Source organism: Lampetra fluviatilis, chromosome 36 (genome assembly GCF_964198595.1).
Source record: "Lampetra fluviatilis chromosome 36, kcLamFluv1.1, whole genome shotgun sequence".
Taxonomy (NCBI): Eukaryota; Metazoa; Chordata; class Hyperoartia; order Petromyzontiformes; family Petromyzontidae; genus Lampetra; species Lampetra fluviatilis.
Genome location: NC_136310.1, coordinates 11044095 through 11060555, shown reverse-complemented (window position 1 = coordinate 11060555; position 16461 = coordinate 11044095). Strand labels below are relative to the sequence as shown.

Genomic DNA, 16461 nt, shown 5'->3' with positions numbered 1-16461 from the left:
CGGCTAAATTCAAGGTCTCGCCAAATCGCCAACGAGCGCTTGCGTGCACGGAAGATGTCCGTGCACGATTGGAAACCGGGCGATAGGGCCTGGCTGCACTGCCCTCATGCACCATTGGCTACGTCGCCTAAGTTATCGAGGCCATGGCGGGGACCCGTGGAGGTCGTGCGGGTTGCACGACCCCAGTGTGTTCAGATAAAATGGGGAAAGCGCCGTTGGTACGTTCACCCCTCCCGGCTGAAACCGTTCTCGCCACCATATGGCCTTCCTTTATGTCGTGAGGACCGAGCATGTGATGTGACCGACGACCCGGGGAGGGAAATGTCTCCGCCTGATCCTCACATGTTTTCGCCTGATCCGCTCCCAGGTGTCTCGGAACTGACGGCTGCCGACCACCGGAGACCGGATCCCCGCGGCACGGGCGGTTCTTCCAGGCCCGCTCCGTGCCTTCCGGGGCTGCCGGAGCCACCGGACGGTCGACAGCGTCCCGTCCCGTACGACGGACCGGCCAGGCGGACTCGTGCTAGATCGCGCCACTTTTCCTGACCCAATAAATGAGGTGGAGGTGCGGGACGAGTCGGCCGGATCGTCTCGTCACAGCGTTCCCCGTCCGTTCGACGACTCTATCGTTCCATTCAAGGGGCGAGCGGGAGGGGGATCGGGAGTCGAGGAGACACTGGACTCGTCGGTCTTTTCAAAATAACTTTTATTGTGTTACTCGTCGGTTTGTACATAGTTCGTTGTTGTTACTGGTTAACGTTCGGTGTTGTGTTGTGTTGTTGTGTTGTGTTGTTGTGTTGCATTGTGGTTAATGTTACGGGGCACACTTGGAGAGTGGGGTTTTTTTTGCAGCCGGGCCGGCTGCGAGCTATGTGGGAGGGGGTGATGTAGTGGTGATACGCGCTGGCAGTAGGGATCGTGTGGCAGCGCGTGGTGATTGGCTGTGTATTGGTGATGCGCGCTGGCAGTGAGGGATCGTGTGGCAGCGCGTGGTGATTGGCTATGTGGTGGTGACACGCGCTGGCAAAAGAGATCGTGTGGCAGCGCGTGGTGATTGGTCAACTAGAGTGGGTGCTCACATCGAGGTCCGCATAGGCTCCGCGGAGGACTATGAAAGGCGATGCGCGCGGGCGCTCGGGGAGTTGGTAACCAGTGAAGACGGAAGACGGAGGAGGAAGAGATAGGGCCCTGAGACCCCTAGCCCCGCTGTCCTTGTAAGGGCCGGGACCCTGTGTGGCTCAGAGGCGGGACCTCGGAACCCGCGGCCGGACGTCCTTGTGAGGGCCGGGCTGCGGGGCCCAATGGTCGTGATCCATACCCCGGCTGGGGTGGGTCTGTGAGTTCCCCTGGAAGCTACGGGGCTGGAGAGCCTGTGTGTGTGTAGCCAGGTGGAACGTGTAGCGTGAGCTGTAATTGACCACACGTGTTATTGTGGCTACGAAAAGTGTTAATAAAGTGTGCTACCCGTCAAGTGGTCTCCCGCCGTAATTTACAATATTACATATGTGCTATGAGGAAGGGCCATTGCTCAAAAAGTTGTCGAAATATATTTGTTTCCATTTAAGGCCACAAGTGTTCGTGACGAAAAAAAATGTCATCCTGTGATTGTGCACTACTCTCTAGGCAGCATCACCAGATGATTCGTTTTAAACTCGGTTCCCAATGTAGCCCTGTGTTTTATTGTGAGCACGCCACCCGGTTCCTCGCTGTGAACGACTGCCCTCTCGTTATCACCACTGCGTGATCTATGCCCATACAAAACCCATAATGATCATTTACAATCATCCACGCGTAATATTAACACTGGCACGGAATAACATGACATAGCAGACGAGGCTTTATTTGACTTTAATCCAAAGGGGAGTAGTAGGAGAGCTGAAAGGTTGATTCGTGAGTGTGTGTGTGGTATGCACAAGGTTTCACTCAGTGGTAAATGATTGTCTTCGAGTCCAGCGCGTGGGTGCCGTACGTGCGCATAACCTGTACAAGATGTGGGAAGGCAGTAATTAATTGCAGACTCTTAATCCATTACCGCTCTGAGACATTGCTGTTATGTTTCTGGCAAGGCTGAGCCAGAGCCCCAGGCATGGGCGGAGTTTGGGGGGGGGGGGCACGGGGGAGGGCAACACCCCCCCCCCAAACTGGACACCTGTATTAATTTATTTTAAGCATTTTACAATTAAGATTACAAATAAATTATATGCACCCGCCATTCCTAATGTGTGGGACAAAGTGTATAAACATGTGTAAACTCTAATGTATTAAACACTAGCTTTACTACCCGGCTTCGCCCGAGACTTGAATTTTTGTCTTGGATTAATACACGGCCTACGCGGAGGGTTGGGGGGGGGATGCGTGACGTCAGCGGGTGACGTCACAGATGTGACGTCACCGCTCACTTGCCGTGCAAAATATATCCATTATTGCCCCCCCCCCCCCCCCAAAAATCTAAAAGTCTATTTTTATACTTTTCGCATTGTGTACAGTCTGGAAGCTACCCACATGCCAAATTTCAAGTTTGTTGCATGTCGTGACGTATGCTAAACATTTCGAACACATTCACAAATTTCCCTTTTTTATATATATAGATGTATCAGTTGCATGTGTAGTGGCATAGCGCTGGCTGCTGGCGAAAAAGGGTAACTGCGGTGTATGGCAGTACCCACGTCAGCAGGCCACGATAGACACGAGAGGGGACATCAAGGGGAAAGGTCACAGAGGGGGGCCCATCTGTAAGCTTCGGGAACCCGCTAGTAGGTTCCAGAGAGGGGGCGTGGCCTGGGCGGAGCGAGGCCACGCTGAGATTGTAAGAGGGGCCCCTGTGGGGGACCTCGTGGCTCTTGCTGGAAGTGGGATCCCCGTCGTGCTGTTCAAGATCGTCGTCGTTTCCATCTCGTCATCGCCATCGTCGCTGTGGTCTTCACTCGATATTGCGCTGCTAGATGGTTGTTGGCTGTCTCGGTTCAGCGCCGTCAGTGTTAAGACGGTTAGTGGTTTGTATAGGCTAGCAACAGTAATAGTGTGTACCCGCGTCGGGTGTGTATTATTCCGATGGTGCTCGTTAAATAAAAGTGCCTCCAACACATTTAATATACATAGAGGACCGCAGAGCTTGGATGGGGCAAGTTGGTGGCGGCTCACCATCTGGCTGCTGCCTTCCAAATCTGCCAAATTAGAAAACGCCCTGCAAACGTCTCGATTAGAATTCACACAGCAGCAGCAATCATCGCCCCCTACGGGCAGAGTTAATGCCCCAGGCCACTCTTGTATGCGAGATTCATCGTGGTCACTTTAGTTCTCACCTGGGTAAACTACATACAGTAATCATGAAACGTGCAAAAATGCCTGCTTGTCTCCATGCGTGTGTGGCTCCTCGCACCTCTGGGTCGTTCTCTCTCTCGCGCTTCGGAGCGAGCGATTGTGCGGCAATCGACGTCTTACAAAGCTGACATTTAAATTATTCCCATCATCCAGCGTGGCACACCCCAATGCGCGAGCCATCTTACACGACCTTGGACTTGCGACACGATAACGACTCCAATAACTTGCCTCCGGCACACTTGTGCCCACAATTTCACTCCCCGCATTTTGCTTTTGACTCACGATCCATTTTCTCCCACTACGTGAACAATCACACTACAACCGGAGTTACGACAAACCTTAAGAGTGACTGCTGTGGTGGGATAGGGGAATGGGTGGGGGCGTGAGGGGGGGGGGGATGCCCAGGCACAGGCCCTCCTAGTACTCTCCCGTTGCACTCACGTCGGCGATCCAGTCGTTGAACGCCGACACTCGGGTGAACACGGTGGGCTTGCTGATGTAGTTGCAGCCAAAGCCCGACACGAAGCTGGTGATGCCGTGCACCTCCCACTGGCCCTCAGCGTTCATGCAGTTCAGAGGCCCCCCAGAGTCGCCCTGCTCGAGGGTTCAGGGGAACGGGGTCGCGACGGAGTCGGTGATTATCCGGCCGGGTGGCTCGGCCGCAGTGCGAGCGGCTCGCTCGTTGGAAGGTCGCGAGTTCAACTCCGGTCTGGCAGTCGATTTGGTTAATCAGCAAAACCGAAACGTTGAAATGACCAAGCAAAAATGTGGCAAATTTGCCCACACACGTGCGAAAGAACATAACTTTTGTTCACACGTGGGTGACGCTAGTTGTGGTGCCACAGTGGCTAGATATTAACGACCTCGCTTGGTATACAGGAGGTCGTGGGTTTGATCCCGACCCTGATGCCTGTATATTTGGAATTTGCATGTTCTCCCCGTGGTAGCGTGGATTTTCCTACACATCCTCCGGTTTTTTCCCTCCACATTTAAAAACATGCATTTGGAGTACAGGGGGTGCCCGATAAACGTTGTCTCGATATGCGTTGTTTCGCACTCACATCGCCGACTTTTTGAGGAACACAACGTCAAATTCCCCCGTATATAAAAGTCGCTTTTGACTCAGTTCAGCCAAGCCGAGTCGAAGACATTGCTCGTGGGTGCGTAGCGCGGTTAGCGCACTGCGCTATGAGCCCGGCGACCCGACTTGGATTCCCGCTCAAGGCCAACACCAGTGACGAATATCGTTTTCGATTATAATTTTCAACTCGGCTCAGCTGGACTCTGCTCTGGGGGTGTATAGAGGTAATGTAAAACTCAAGCATGTTCCACCATCTTATCAGTCCCATCGTATTCTCTCGCGTGCGTAGCTACAAGTGCTCATTGTCATCGGCGCGTACTTTGTCTTGAAATATTGTCGCAACCCTTCAACCCAACACATCCACTCCTCAAGGTAAGATCATAAAAATGATAGGTTGAGGTAAAATCTTTTTAAAATGCTGTTTAAGATTCCGTGCTTTTTTATACTAAAATGGTTTTCTGTTTGAGTCACCGTTTAAAAATGTCACAAATACGTTTTCTATTAAAAAAGAAAACTTTTAAAGTGTACTGCTTCGAAATGCTCATGAAAATGGTTTTCAATGAAGTGTTCGTTAAGTATTAATGCTGTTTAAAGGCTTTTGAACTAAAAATTGGTTATATGTGTACATTGTGTTGTACAGTATAGCACAAGTACAGTACATGTACTGTACTATTTTGTTTGCTAGGTATGAAACAACATTTCCCTAAGTCACGGTCCCTATTCTGACCTTATTCCATTCTTTTGGGAGAAATTGCCCCACTTTGCGTCGCAGAGGCAATGTTTACGCACTTACGGACCCTATCCCCCACCATTAACATGTATTCCTATGGGGGGAAATTCCCCGTTATACATTGTTTCGTTATAAGTCGCAACCTTCTGGTCCCTAGCCCTGACATATATATCGGAGATCCCCCTCTGTTTTGGCTGCTATAAGTGTCCACATGATAAGCCACTTCGTTGGGCTATCATGTGATAGGCAGGTCGCTTCTAAAAAAAGCTAAATAGGTCAGTGGGGCCTTACCTGGTACAATTACAAATGAGTTTAAGAACTAAAATAGTTGAGTTTAGTAATCCCCTGCGAAAGCGTCAGTAACAATATTTGACGCTGATAAACCAAATCGATTGGGGCAGGTTTAGCCTACGACGTGACAGCTTCATTTGATTGGCTCTGTCATTGGGTGCTAGAAACGGTTATACAGTAGTCACAACAATTGGCATCCTGTCTACGCGACGATCTGACCAAAAAAAAAAATTATGAATGGGTCTGAACGTTTGTCATTGTGCACTGTTATCCAGTCTATCGTGGACAACAACAACAACAATATCGTTGACAAATCCGATCTCCAACATCTCCCGCTGGTCAAACGGTTCCGGCTCTTCGGACCGGTGACCCCTTCCAGTGAAACCACGCTGGCGTATTCGCCTGCATGAGGTTTGTGCACTGGCAGCAGCGGCAGCGTCTCCATCGATGTTGTTTTGCGGGGTTCCGTCGTGAACCGCGTCGATCGCTCGGCGGGAGGGGACGCAGCGTGCTAACGATGCAGACCCTTCGGGAGACGAGAAGGCGCGGTGTATACGGTGTATAACATCGGCGGTGGCATCATCATCGCATTGGGCCGCAGAAGCCTACGTACGGCCTGTTCTCCTGTAACACCGCGCAGTTTTCATGACGCGAAATGAATGTGAATGTATTAGGGAACACATTATTTTGATCACGCGGTGTGCGAATTGGATGTAACGCGATTGAGTGAACGGAAGGAATAAGCGGTTGTGCGGCTGCCTCGGCGTAGCATCACACAGGACGGGATGCTGCTGGATGCTTACAGATGCTACCCACGCGTACGCATCTCACGTGTTATCGCGGACTGTGCTTTACCTCTATATTTTGTATATTATTATTTTTAATTCCATAACGTGGTGTTCTTCTGGAACACAACTCCCACAGCATTGCAGGAGACCAGAATCCATATGACAGCACGTCTATTGTGTGGGGAGGGCGGGAGGGGTGCTGATTGTCTTTGCGCCGTGCGTCTCCGTACGTTGCAGCCAGAGTCGTAGCCATCCCCGCCGGCGCAGACCATCGTTTCGCGGATGTTGAACCACCACCACTCGGGCTTGCTGCAGGTCTCGTAGTCCACCACGGGCAGGTTCGCCTGCTGCAGCGCGTCCGGGAGGTCCCCCCCGGCTACGGCGGACGCAGCAAAAGGGAGACAGAGAGAGAGGAGCGGGGAGAAGGGTGGACACAGGTGAGATGATGATGAGGATGGTGGTAGTGTGGCAGAGATAGGGAGACAGAGATAGGTAATGTGAAAGTGTAGTTGTGTTGGGGAAGTCAGCGGGTAAGTGAATGGTTAAGTGAGTGATTTGGTGGGTGAGTGAGTGGTTGGGAGATTGTGTAAGTGGGTTGGTGGCTGTTTTGATTGGGTGAACGATTTGGTGAGTGATCTGTCGGGTGAGTGATTATGTGTGTAAGCGGTTGGGTGAGCGAGCGTGTCTCCTCACTGACGAGACGGCCCCAGCCCGTGATGTAGCAGGGGTAGTCGTGGGGCAGCAGCAGCCCAGCAGGGGGCAGGCAGGACGGCTGGATTTTGTCGCTCGGGGTCACAGGCTGCGCCAGGCGAATCAGCGCGATGTCATTGCTGGCCACGAGATCATGAACAAAGGTCACAGACAAAGGTTACGGCCAGAAGTCACTGTCAAAGGTCAGAATGTCGGTTTGTGTTAATGTGTGCGCACACGAGTAGGTGACGAGTTCTCATGACTGGTAGGGTTTGTTGTTTTATTTTGTTCATGCCTCGGTTTATGAGATCCCGGATAGCTGCGTCAATGTACGGAGTCAAATTGGTGACTCTCCACGTGTTTAGTGAGTGAGCCAACATGTTGCTGTGTGAGTGAGTAAGCAAGTGATTGAGATTATAAGTGAATGTGTGTATAAGTGCGTGTTTATTATTTGTGAGCGACTAGGTGAGTAGTTAGGTGGGTGTTTCATAGAGTGGTTACATGAGTGGGTGAGTGAGCGAGTGATCATTATGAATGAGTGGGTGAGTGTGTGAGTGAGCGTGCAAGCGTATGAGTGAGCGTGTGGGCATGTGAGTGAGTGAGTGAGTGGGAGTGAGTGAGTGAGTGAGCGTGCGAGTGAGTGAGTGAGTGAGCGAGCGAGTGAGTGAGCGAGTGACTGAGCGTGTGAGTGAGTGTGCAAACGGGCGAGCCAGGCCGACTCACCCTCCGGCCACGTTGTTTCCGTTCCAACCGCTGTGGACGAGGATCGTGGACACGTCAGAGAAGAGAGATCCTTCGTCCTGCACGCTCAGCAGGTGCTTGCCCAGCCCGACGCGGTACGTGCGCGAGCTGTCACATCGGAGTCATACAGATACACACATCGGAGTCACACAGATACACACATCGGAGTCACACAGATACACACATCGGAGTCACACAGATACACACGAAGATAAATATATCTCTCCCCCAATAGCCATAACAGACTGTAGGGGCAAGTGTTGTCAGCGAGCACCAATGAAGGCCGGCACAGCACACGAGGGGGTGATTGGCGAGCACCACGCCCTTTGTCTCCCCAGCGGCGATGATTACACACCGCACCGGGTACGCATTTGAGGCTCAGTCGACCGAGGGGAGGCTCAGGACCGGTTCAGATAATCGTCACTGGTGTTGGCCGTGAGCGGGAATTGAACACAGGTCGCCGGGTTCATAGCGCAACGTAGCGCTAACCGCTACACTACCGCTCCCCACAGACACGCACACACACGAAGAGAGTCGTACACGGAGTCACGCGAGAGATACACACAGCAGAAAGAGACGTACACAGACACACTCGGAGGGATGTTGATGCTGGTGATGATGACGAGGTGGTGATGATGAAGTCGAACTCACGAGATGCAGTGGGCCGCCGTGAGCACCCACTGGGGGTCGATCAGGGTCCCGCCGCACGTGTGGTACCAGGACCCGCTAGACAGGTACTGCAGGGAGATCTACAGCAGCCACAACAGCCACAACCACCACATCAACCATAGCAACCACAACAACCACATCAACCACCACAACTATAATCTCATCAAAGTGTAATAAGTGGCTCCGACACGGTAAGAACTTTACGTTGTTTACTCTTTGGTTCTTTCGGTAAAGTCACGTAGGTATTTTATACCTACGTATGGATCCCTGCAGTCACGAAAACTTCAAATCTAGATTTTACATTGTTTATTAGCTTCGTTGTCTCTCTCTCTCACTACGGATGTTACGCCGCCCAGGCGGCTTCGCCGCCCCGTGCCACGTGGCGCTCACCCGCTCACTAACACGCCGCTGGCTGACGACGCGCTAGGGAGCGGTTGAGCGGCTGGAGGTCGAGCCGCCACGTGGCCGATGGAGATGGCGGGCCAGCAGCGACGGGGAGCTCCTCTTGATCTGCAACAACGACCCCGCACCGTGCTCCGGCCCCCGCTTATATTCGCTCCCCGGCGGCTAAGCCCCGCCTCTGGCCACGCCCCTCCTGGAACTTTCGGGAACGGTCCGGAGGCTTCCCGGGTGGATCCCCCCCCCCCACCACATTTGCTCCAGATATAAACCAAAACTGCATAACAAGTAACGCCCCATATAATACAGGAGATGGCGCTCTCATTACAAAAGTAAACCAACAAAACACAACCACAACCACATCAACCACCACAACAACCACCACCACAACAACCACATCAACCACATCAACCACATCAAACACCACAACAACCACCACAACCACATCAACCACCACAACCACATCAACCACCACAACAACCACATTCACATCAACCACAACATCCATATTCACATCACTCACTACCACATAAACCACAACAACCACATCAACCACAACAACCACAGCAACCACTTTCACATCACTCACGACCACATCAACCACAACCACTTTCACATCACTACCACAACTAGCACAACAACCACAACAACCACGTTCACATAAACCACAACCACACCAACAAAAGCACAGGCACATCAACAACGGTGGCCACAAAGCAACATGTACTACACACAAACACACATCCACTTGGACATATAAAACTCCACATGCACATGTACAGGGCGTGCTGGATGAAGACCACTCACTTGGACACAAAGACAAAGACCCCCCGTATAGCCTTTAACAGACTGGAACGGTACACGAGGGGGTGGGTGCATGGTCAGCACCACGGCCGGTCGCCTTTGTCTCCCCCAGTGGCGATGCTTACCGCAGCAGGTACACATTTGAGGCTGAGTCGACTTAGGGGAGGCCCAGGATCGGTGTTGGTGGCCGTGAGCGGGAGTCAAACTCTGTTTGCCGGGTTCGTAGCGCAGCGCGCCAACTGCTACACCACCGCTCCCCACATGTAAACACTAACAAACACACCCATCAACACGTTGTACTATGTCTAGTGACATCGAGGATGTCACTGTATGGTGCTGGCCTGGGAGAGCCGTGGCGTGCGATGCACCGTCATTGCGTACACCCCGTAGGTGAGTGTAGTACCAGCCCTAGCGGGGCTTGGTGAGCGCTGGCAAAGCATGGATACCACGCATGGCGTGCAGTGCGGGCTCCCACGAGGGGGAGCGTGAGAGTGTCAACCCAGAGACAGGGTTGCCCCGGGCCATGGCACTCTGGTTGACCCGGTAGGCACGTGATCCGAAGTGTCCACAAGAGGGCCCCAGGTGGGGGGGCTAGGGGGTGATCACGTGTCCGGGGAGAGCTCTCGAGAGGGATGGAGAGGGAGCTAGAACGCTCGAGAAGGCGGGCGGGGCCAAGGGCGAGCGGCCCCGACCCGGGAGGGTACAGGGTGGGTCCCTGAGAGGCACCGGGGTCGCTTCGTTCTACAAGCTGGAAGCTCTACGCCTACGTCCTACGTCTGAAGAGGCACCAACACGTGGCTGGGGACCCGAGTGAGGGTCCGACCCATCATAGCCGTAACTCCCGTGTATATTGTAGCTGGGTGGTCACCACCCCAGGCTGTGTCTGGTAAAGGGGCAGTTACCCCTTTGTATATACGTGTTGCGAATAAATGTGTTGCCTCTGAAGAATAACGTCTGCGACTCAGTTGGACTCACTACATATGTATGTATAGTGACAGGGTGGCATCTGTTGACCATGGGCGCTAACTACAGTTATGGGTGCGCTATACAACGGCCAATAATAAGGGGGTGTAACTGGGCAAAGGGTCAAGGCGGGGATCACTCGGGAAGTTCCTGGAACCAGCAGGAGAGTTCCAGACGTGGGGCGTGGCCAGCGGCGGGGCATGGCCACGCTGGGGGATAGAAAGGGAGAGGCAACGGGGGGTTCGGGGCTGTCGTGGGGGTTCGGGTCCTGGCTTCCGTCACTGTCTTCGCTGACATCTCTTAATCGTCGTTGCCGCTGCACAGCTGATCCGCTGTATGGTCCTCATCGTTGTCGTCGCTATATCGTCAGACAGCTATATAGTTGTACGTCGCCGATGTGGATGTATGGGTGGATCAGCTATACGTAGCCCAGTGTGTATGTTACTCAGTGACCCTGTCCGTAAAGTATCGAGAAATAAACAAGGAACCTTCTGTAAGTTGTGTCTCGGAAGTCGCCTCATTACATATTTAACTCACGGTGAATACGTCACCACATGTAAACATGCATGGCTCATGGAGCCAGGCCGAGGCACGCACCTGCCAGGGCCAGCTGTTGGGTCTCGCGTCCACCCCATTGACCACGCGGCTCTCGATGGGAGGATAACTGGGCACTCCGCAGCCCCGGGCGGTCGCTGTGCAGAGACACGAGGACGCCAGGGAGACACGGGGGAGACGTGAGGGGGGCAGAGGGAAGACAAGGGGAGACACAGGTGCAATGTAGGGGAGATGTGAGGACACGGGGAGAGACATGGAAACATGAGGAGACAAGGGGAGAGACTGGTGGACCATGGGGAGACACGGGGAGACACGAGGAGACACGGGGAGACAGGGGGAGACACGGGGAGACAGGGGGAGACACGGGGAGACAGGGGGAGACACGGGGAGACACGGAGAGACACGGGGAGACAGGGGGAGACACGGAGAGACAAGGAGAGACACGGGGAGACAGGGGAAGACACGGGGGAGACACGGGGAGACACGAGGAGACACGGGGAGACAGGGGGAGACAGGGGAGACACGGGGAGACACGGGGAGAGACACGGGGAGACACGGGGAGACAGGGGAGACAGAGAGACACGGGAGACACGGGGGAGACACGGGGGAGACAGTGGGAGACACGGAGAGACAGCGGGAGACACGGGGAGACAGGGGGAGACACGGGGAGACACGGGGAGAGACACGGGGAGACAGGGGGAGACAGGGGGAGACACGGGGGAGACACGGGGAGACAGGGAGAGACACGGGAAGACAAGGGGAGACACGAGGAGACAGGGGGAGACACGGGGAGACAGGGGGAGACACGGGGAGACACGGGGAGAGACAGGGGAGACACGGAGAGACACGGGGGAGACACGGGGAGACAGGGGGAGACACGGAGAGACAGGGGGAGACAGGGGGAGACACGGAGAGACACGGGGAGAGACACGGGGAGACAGGGGGAGACACGGGGAGACAGGGGGAGACATGGGGAGACACGGGGAGACAGGGGGAGACACGAGGAGACAGGGGGAGACACGGGGAGACACGGGGAGAGACACGCGGAGACACGGGGAGACAGGAGAGACACGGGGAGAGACACGGGGGAGACAGGGGGAGACAGGGGGAGACACGGGGGAGACACGGGAAGACAGGGGGAAACACGGGGAGACACGGGCAGACAGGGAGAGACACGGGAAGACAAGGGGAGACACGAGGAGACAGGGGGAGACACGGGGAGACAGGGGGAGACACGGGGAGACACGGGGAGACAGGGGGAGACACGGGGAGACAGGGGGAAACACGGGGAGACACGGGCAGACAGGGAGAGACACGGGAAGACAAGGGGAGACACGAGGAGACAGGGGGAGACACGGGGAGACAGGGGGAGACACGGGGAGACACGGGGAGAGACAGGGGAGACACGGAGAGACACGGGGGAGACACGGGGAGACAGGGGGAGACACGGAGAGACAGGGGGAGACAGGGGAGACACGGGGAGACACGGGGAGAGACACGGGGAGACAGGGGGAGACACGGGGAGACAGGGGGAGACATGGGGAGACACGGGGAGACAGGGGGAGACACGAGGAGACAGGGGGAGACACGGGGAGACAGGGGGAGACACGGGGAGACACGGGGAGAGACAGGGGAGACACGGAGAGACACGGGGGAGACACGGGGAGACAGGGGGAGACACGGAGAGACAGGGGGAGACAGGGGGAGACACGGGGAGACACGGGGAGAGACACGGGGAGACAGGGGGAGACACGGGGAGACAGGGGGAGACATGGGGAGACACGGGGAGACAGGGGGAGACACGAGGAGACACGGGGAGAGACACGCGGAGACACGGGGAGACAGGAGAGACACGGGGAGAGACACGGGGGAGACAGGGGGAGACAGGGGGAGACACGGGGGAGACACGGGGAGACAGGGGGAAACACGGGGAGACACGGGCAGACAGGGAGAGACACGGGAAGACAAGGGGAGACACGAGGAGACAGGGGGAGACACGGGGAGACAGGGGGAGACACGGGGAGACACGGGGAGAGACAGGGGGAGACAGGGGGAGACACGGGGAGACAGGGGGAAACACGGGGAGACACGGGCAGACAGGGAGAGACACGGGAAGACAAGGGGAGACACGAAGAGACAGGGGGAGACACGGGGAGACAGGGGGAGACACGGGGAGACACGGGGAGAGACAGGGGAGACACGGAGAGACACGGGGAGACACGGGGGAGACACGGGGAGACAGGGGGAAACACGGGGAGACACGGGCAGACAGGGAGAGACACGGGAAGACAAGGGGAGACACGAGGAGACAGGGGGAGACACGGGGAGACAGGGGGAGACACGGGGAGACACGGGGAGAGACAGGGGGAGACAGGGGGAGACACGGGGAGACAGGGGGAAACACGGGGAGACACGGGCAGACAGGGAGAGACACGGGAAGACAAGGGGAGACACGAAGAGACAGGGGAGACACGGGGAGACAGGGGGAGACACGGGGAGACACGGGGGAGACACGGGGAGACAGGGGGAGACACGGGGAGACGGTGGGAGACACGAGGGAGACAGGGGAGACAGGGGGAGACACGGGGAGACAGGAGGAGACACGGGGAGACACGGGGGAGACAGGGGGAGACACGGGGAGACAGGGGGAGACACGGGGAGACAGGGGGAGACACGGGGAGACACGGGGAGACGGGCGAGATAGGGGGGAGACACGGGGAGACAGGCGGAGACAGGGGGAGACACGAGGAGACACGGGGGAGACATGGGGAGACACGGGGAGACACGGGGGAGACAGGGGGAGACACTGGGAGACAGGGGGAAGACACGGGGAGACAGGGGGAGACAGGGGGAGACACGAGGAGACACGGGGGAGACAGGGAAAGACACGGGGAGGCACGGGGGAGACAGGGGGAGACACGGCGGAGACACGGTGAGACAGGGGGAGACACGGGGAGACAGGGAGAGACACGGGGAGACAGGGGGAGACACTGGGAGGGACAGGGAGACACGGGGAGACACCCTGTGAGACTGAGAGTTATGGAGGAATCATGGTAAAGGGTTGCTTGCTATTGATTATATATAATTATAACACGCCTTGCTATGATGATGATTGTGGTGGTGATGATGATACTACTGTCACTGATGATATTGTTAATGCTGCTGATAATCACGGTGATAATATTCCCGTTTCAGATGACGATGGCCCAAAATGTTTGTGATTATAATTATGACTCAATGATTCTAGATTTGAAGTTTTCGTGACTGCAAGAATCCATACTCTTTGGTTCTTTCGGTAAAGTCACGTAGATGAAAAATAAAAATAAATAAAAAGATGAAAATAACTCAATTAAATCACGACCTTTCGGAGGCAACACAAGCTTCCGTCATCAGGTGGAATAGCCACCAGTAATTTTGCTGTGGCTGTTCCACCTGATGACGGGAGCTTGTGTTGCCTCCGAAACGTGATTTAATTTAGTTATTTTCATTTTTTTTCATCTACGTGACTTTACCGAAAGAACCAAAGAGTTTGACTCAATGATGGCGGAGAATGAGCTTCCACAGGGGGTAATGATGATGGAGTTGTCCAGACATCCCAATATAGGACTACAGAACTTGGGCAATCGTTGATAGCACCGGTTTTGTCTGTGGTCTCCTGCACATCCTGATGAAATTATCACGTGGGTTAACAAAAATTAGACGTGTTAAAAATGATAACGTCGTGATTTTGTTTTATTTTTTTTATCTTTTTTTTTACCTACGTAACTTTACCGAAAGAACCAAGAGTATGGATCCTTGCAGTCACGAAAACTTCAAATCTAGAATGATAACTCATTATTATTGATGATGATGACGATGATGATGACACCCACCCTGCACGAGGAGGAACACGGAGGCGATCAGGGCGAGCATCTTGTCCGAGTCTCGTCCCAAGTCGGTGAGTTCCTCCCCCTTTATAGACCCTGCGAGTAAGAGGGTGGAGGAGAGAAGAGGTGGGGGTGACTCAACACCAGCCATCACCACCCCCCACCTCTCACCACCCCCACCCCTCGCCACCCCCACCCCTCACCACCGCTCACCCCTCACCACCCTCACGACCTCCAGCGATAAAGTGCTTAACTCACTTTTTCACGAACGTGATGGTGCCGATGGTGGTCTTGACGGTGGTGATGACGGTGGTGATGATGACGGTGTTGATGATGACGGTGTTGATGGCAATGATGGCGATGTTCAACGTCTCGTACGACTCCAGCTGCTGCGTTTCCCTGGAACTTGGGTCAACGTCAGGAGCTACAAACACGGATGGGAAGATAAGCCTCTGGCACACAACAGTTATTGCCCTGTAAAGGATGCAGTGTTGAGTTAGCGCTTGCAATGTGACCAATGTTGGCGCATCGCTCAACTTTCACTGGGTAAATCGCTCGCCGTCAGCTCTCAACGCATCGACAGACACACGTGCTCCACGAGTCGTGTTATCTCACGACCTTGATAAGCATCGTAATTATTACCGCAGAGTCATCAAGTACGGGCGCCACAGGAGGCTCCCAGCGTTGGGATGTGTTGGCCAACACCGCTTGTACGTTGCGCGTGAGGAAGCGGGCGAACGCGGAGACAGCCGAAGCAGAACAGGGGGAGATAATACAAACCGCACACTCAGGGCCGTATTATCCAAGAGGCACAGTAGGGCTTTACTTTTGTAATAAACGACTCTGTCAGGCTCTCTTGGTCTCCGTTGTCGTTTATTTAGGTTCTTCGTATCGCACCCCGCGGGTCCTCGGCCGGACCCGCGCCGCCTCCGCCGCGCGCCCCGCGCACGCTCCGTGTGGGCCGCACTCGCTGATGGCCGCTCCGCTCTCTCCGTGTGCCCCGCACACTCCGCTAGTCACTCACTAGCCACGTGTGCCCCGCACACTCTGTCTACCCCACGCACACTGCTGGCCAACGGTGTGCGTATGTCTCCAACCACGTGGCAGATGGCGCCGCTCCTCCCGCACTGCCCAGCGTGGCTTCCCCTATTCTCGCTCCGTTCCAACTCCCCGATCTCTTCCGGCTCTCTCCCTATATCCTTCCCATCACGTGACCCTGACTCCTCCTTCCCGTACTGCCCCCGTCTCCGCCCCTCGTTCACCTCGTCTCCCATTGGAGCCGTGGAGAGCAGTGGCTCCTCCCACACGCTCCGTGTGATTGGCGCAGGGGCCAGTAACCACCCCGTTTATGCTCGCATTACATGACCCCCCCCCCTGATGAAAAAGCCAGCCGTCCCCGGCTGCAGCAGAACAATAATAATGCGAGCAACAACATGACAATCAGGAAACACGACATAACGGAGATTAGAACAACAACAATTAGCGAAAGGGGAGGGACTTAGAACGAGTACAAGTCGCCGGCCCGTCCTGCACGGGGGACGGCCCCCGCACAGACCGTGATCT

At 55.1% G+C, this 16461-nt stretch overlaps 1 protein-coding gene across 1 annotated transcript; it reads right to left on the bottom strand.

Annotated features, from left to right (window-relative positions):
• Positions 1-1923: 1923 nt before the first annotated feature.
• Positions 1924-14944, bottom strand: LOC144945177 (chymotrypsin-like elastase family member 2A). Its single transcript, XM_078873471.1, has 8 exons — positions 14905-14944; positions 11075-11169; positions 8294-8391; positions 7625-7750; positions 6905-7041; positions 6442-6587; positions 3763-3915; positions 1924-1980 (listed from the first exon to the last, which is right to left on the bottom strand). The coding sequence occupies exons 1-8, from the start codon at positions 14942-14944 to the stop codon at positions 1924-1926; spliced, it is 852 nt and encodes a 283-aa protein (XP_078729597.1).
• Positions 14945-16461: the final 1517 nt, after the last annotated feature.

Bases quoted from the DNA above. Each gene is read 5' to 3' on its own strand.
- LOC144945177 (XM_078873471.1), bottom strand. From the start codon at position 14,944: ATGCTCGCCCTGATCGCCTCCGTGTTCCTCCTCGTGCAGG. The intron at 7,751-8,293 runs GTGAGTTCGACT...CCGATGTGACAG, and splicing joins ACGGCGGCCCACTGCATCTC to CTCGCGCACGTACCGCGTCG. The intron at 7,042-7,624 runs GTGAGTCGGCCT...TCTCGTGGCCAG, and splicing joins GGAAACAACGTGGCCGGAGG to CAATGACATCGCGCTGATTC.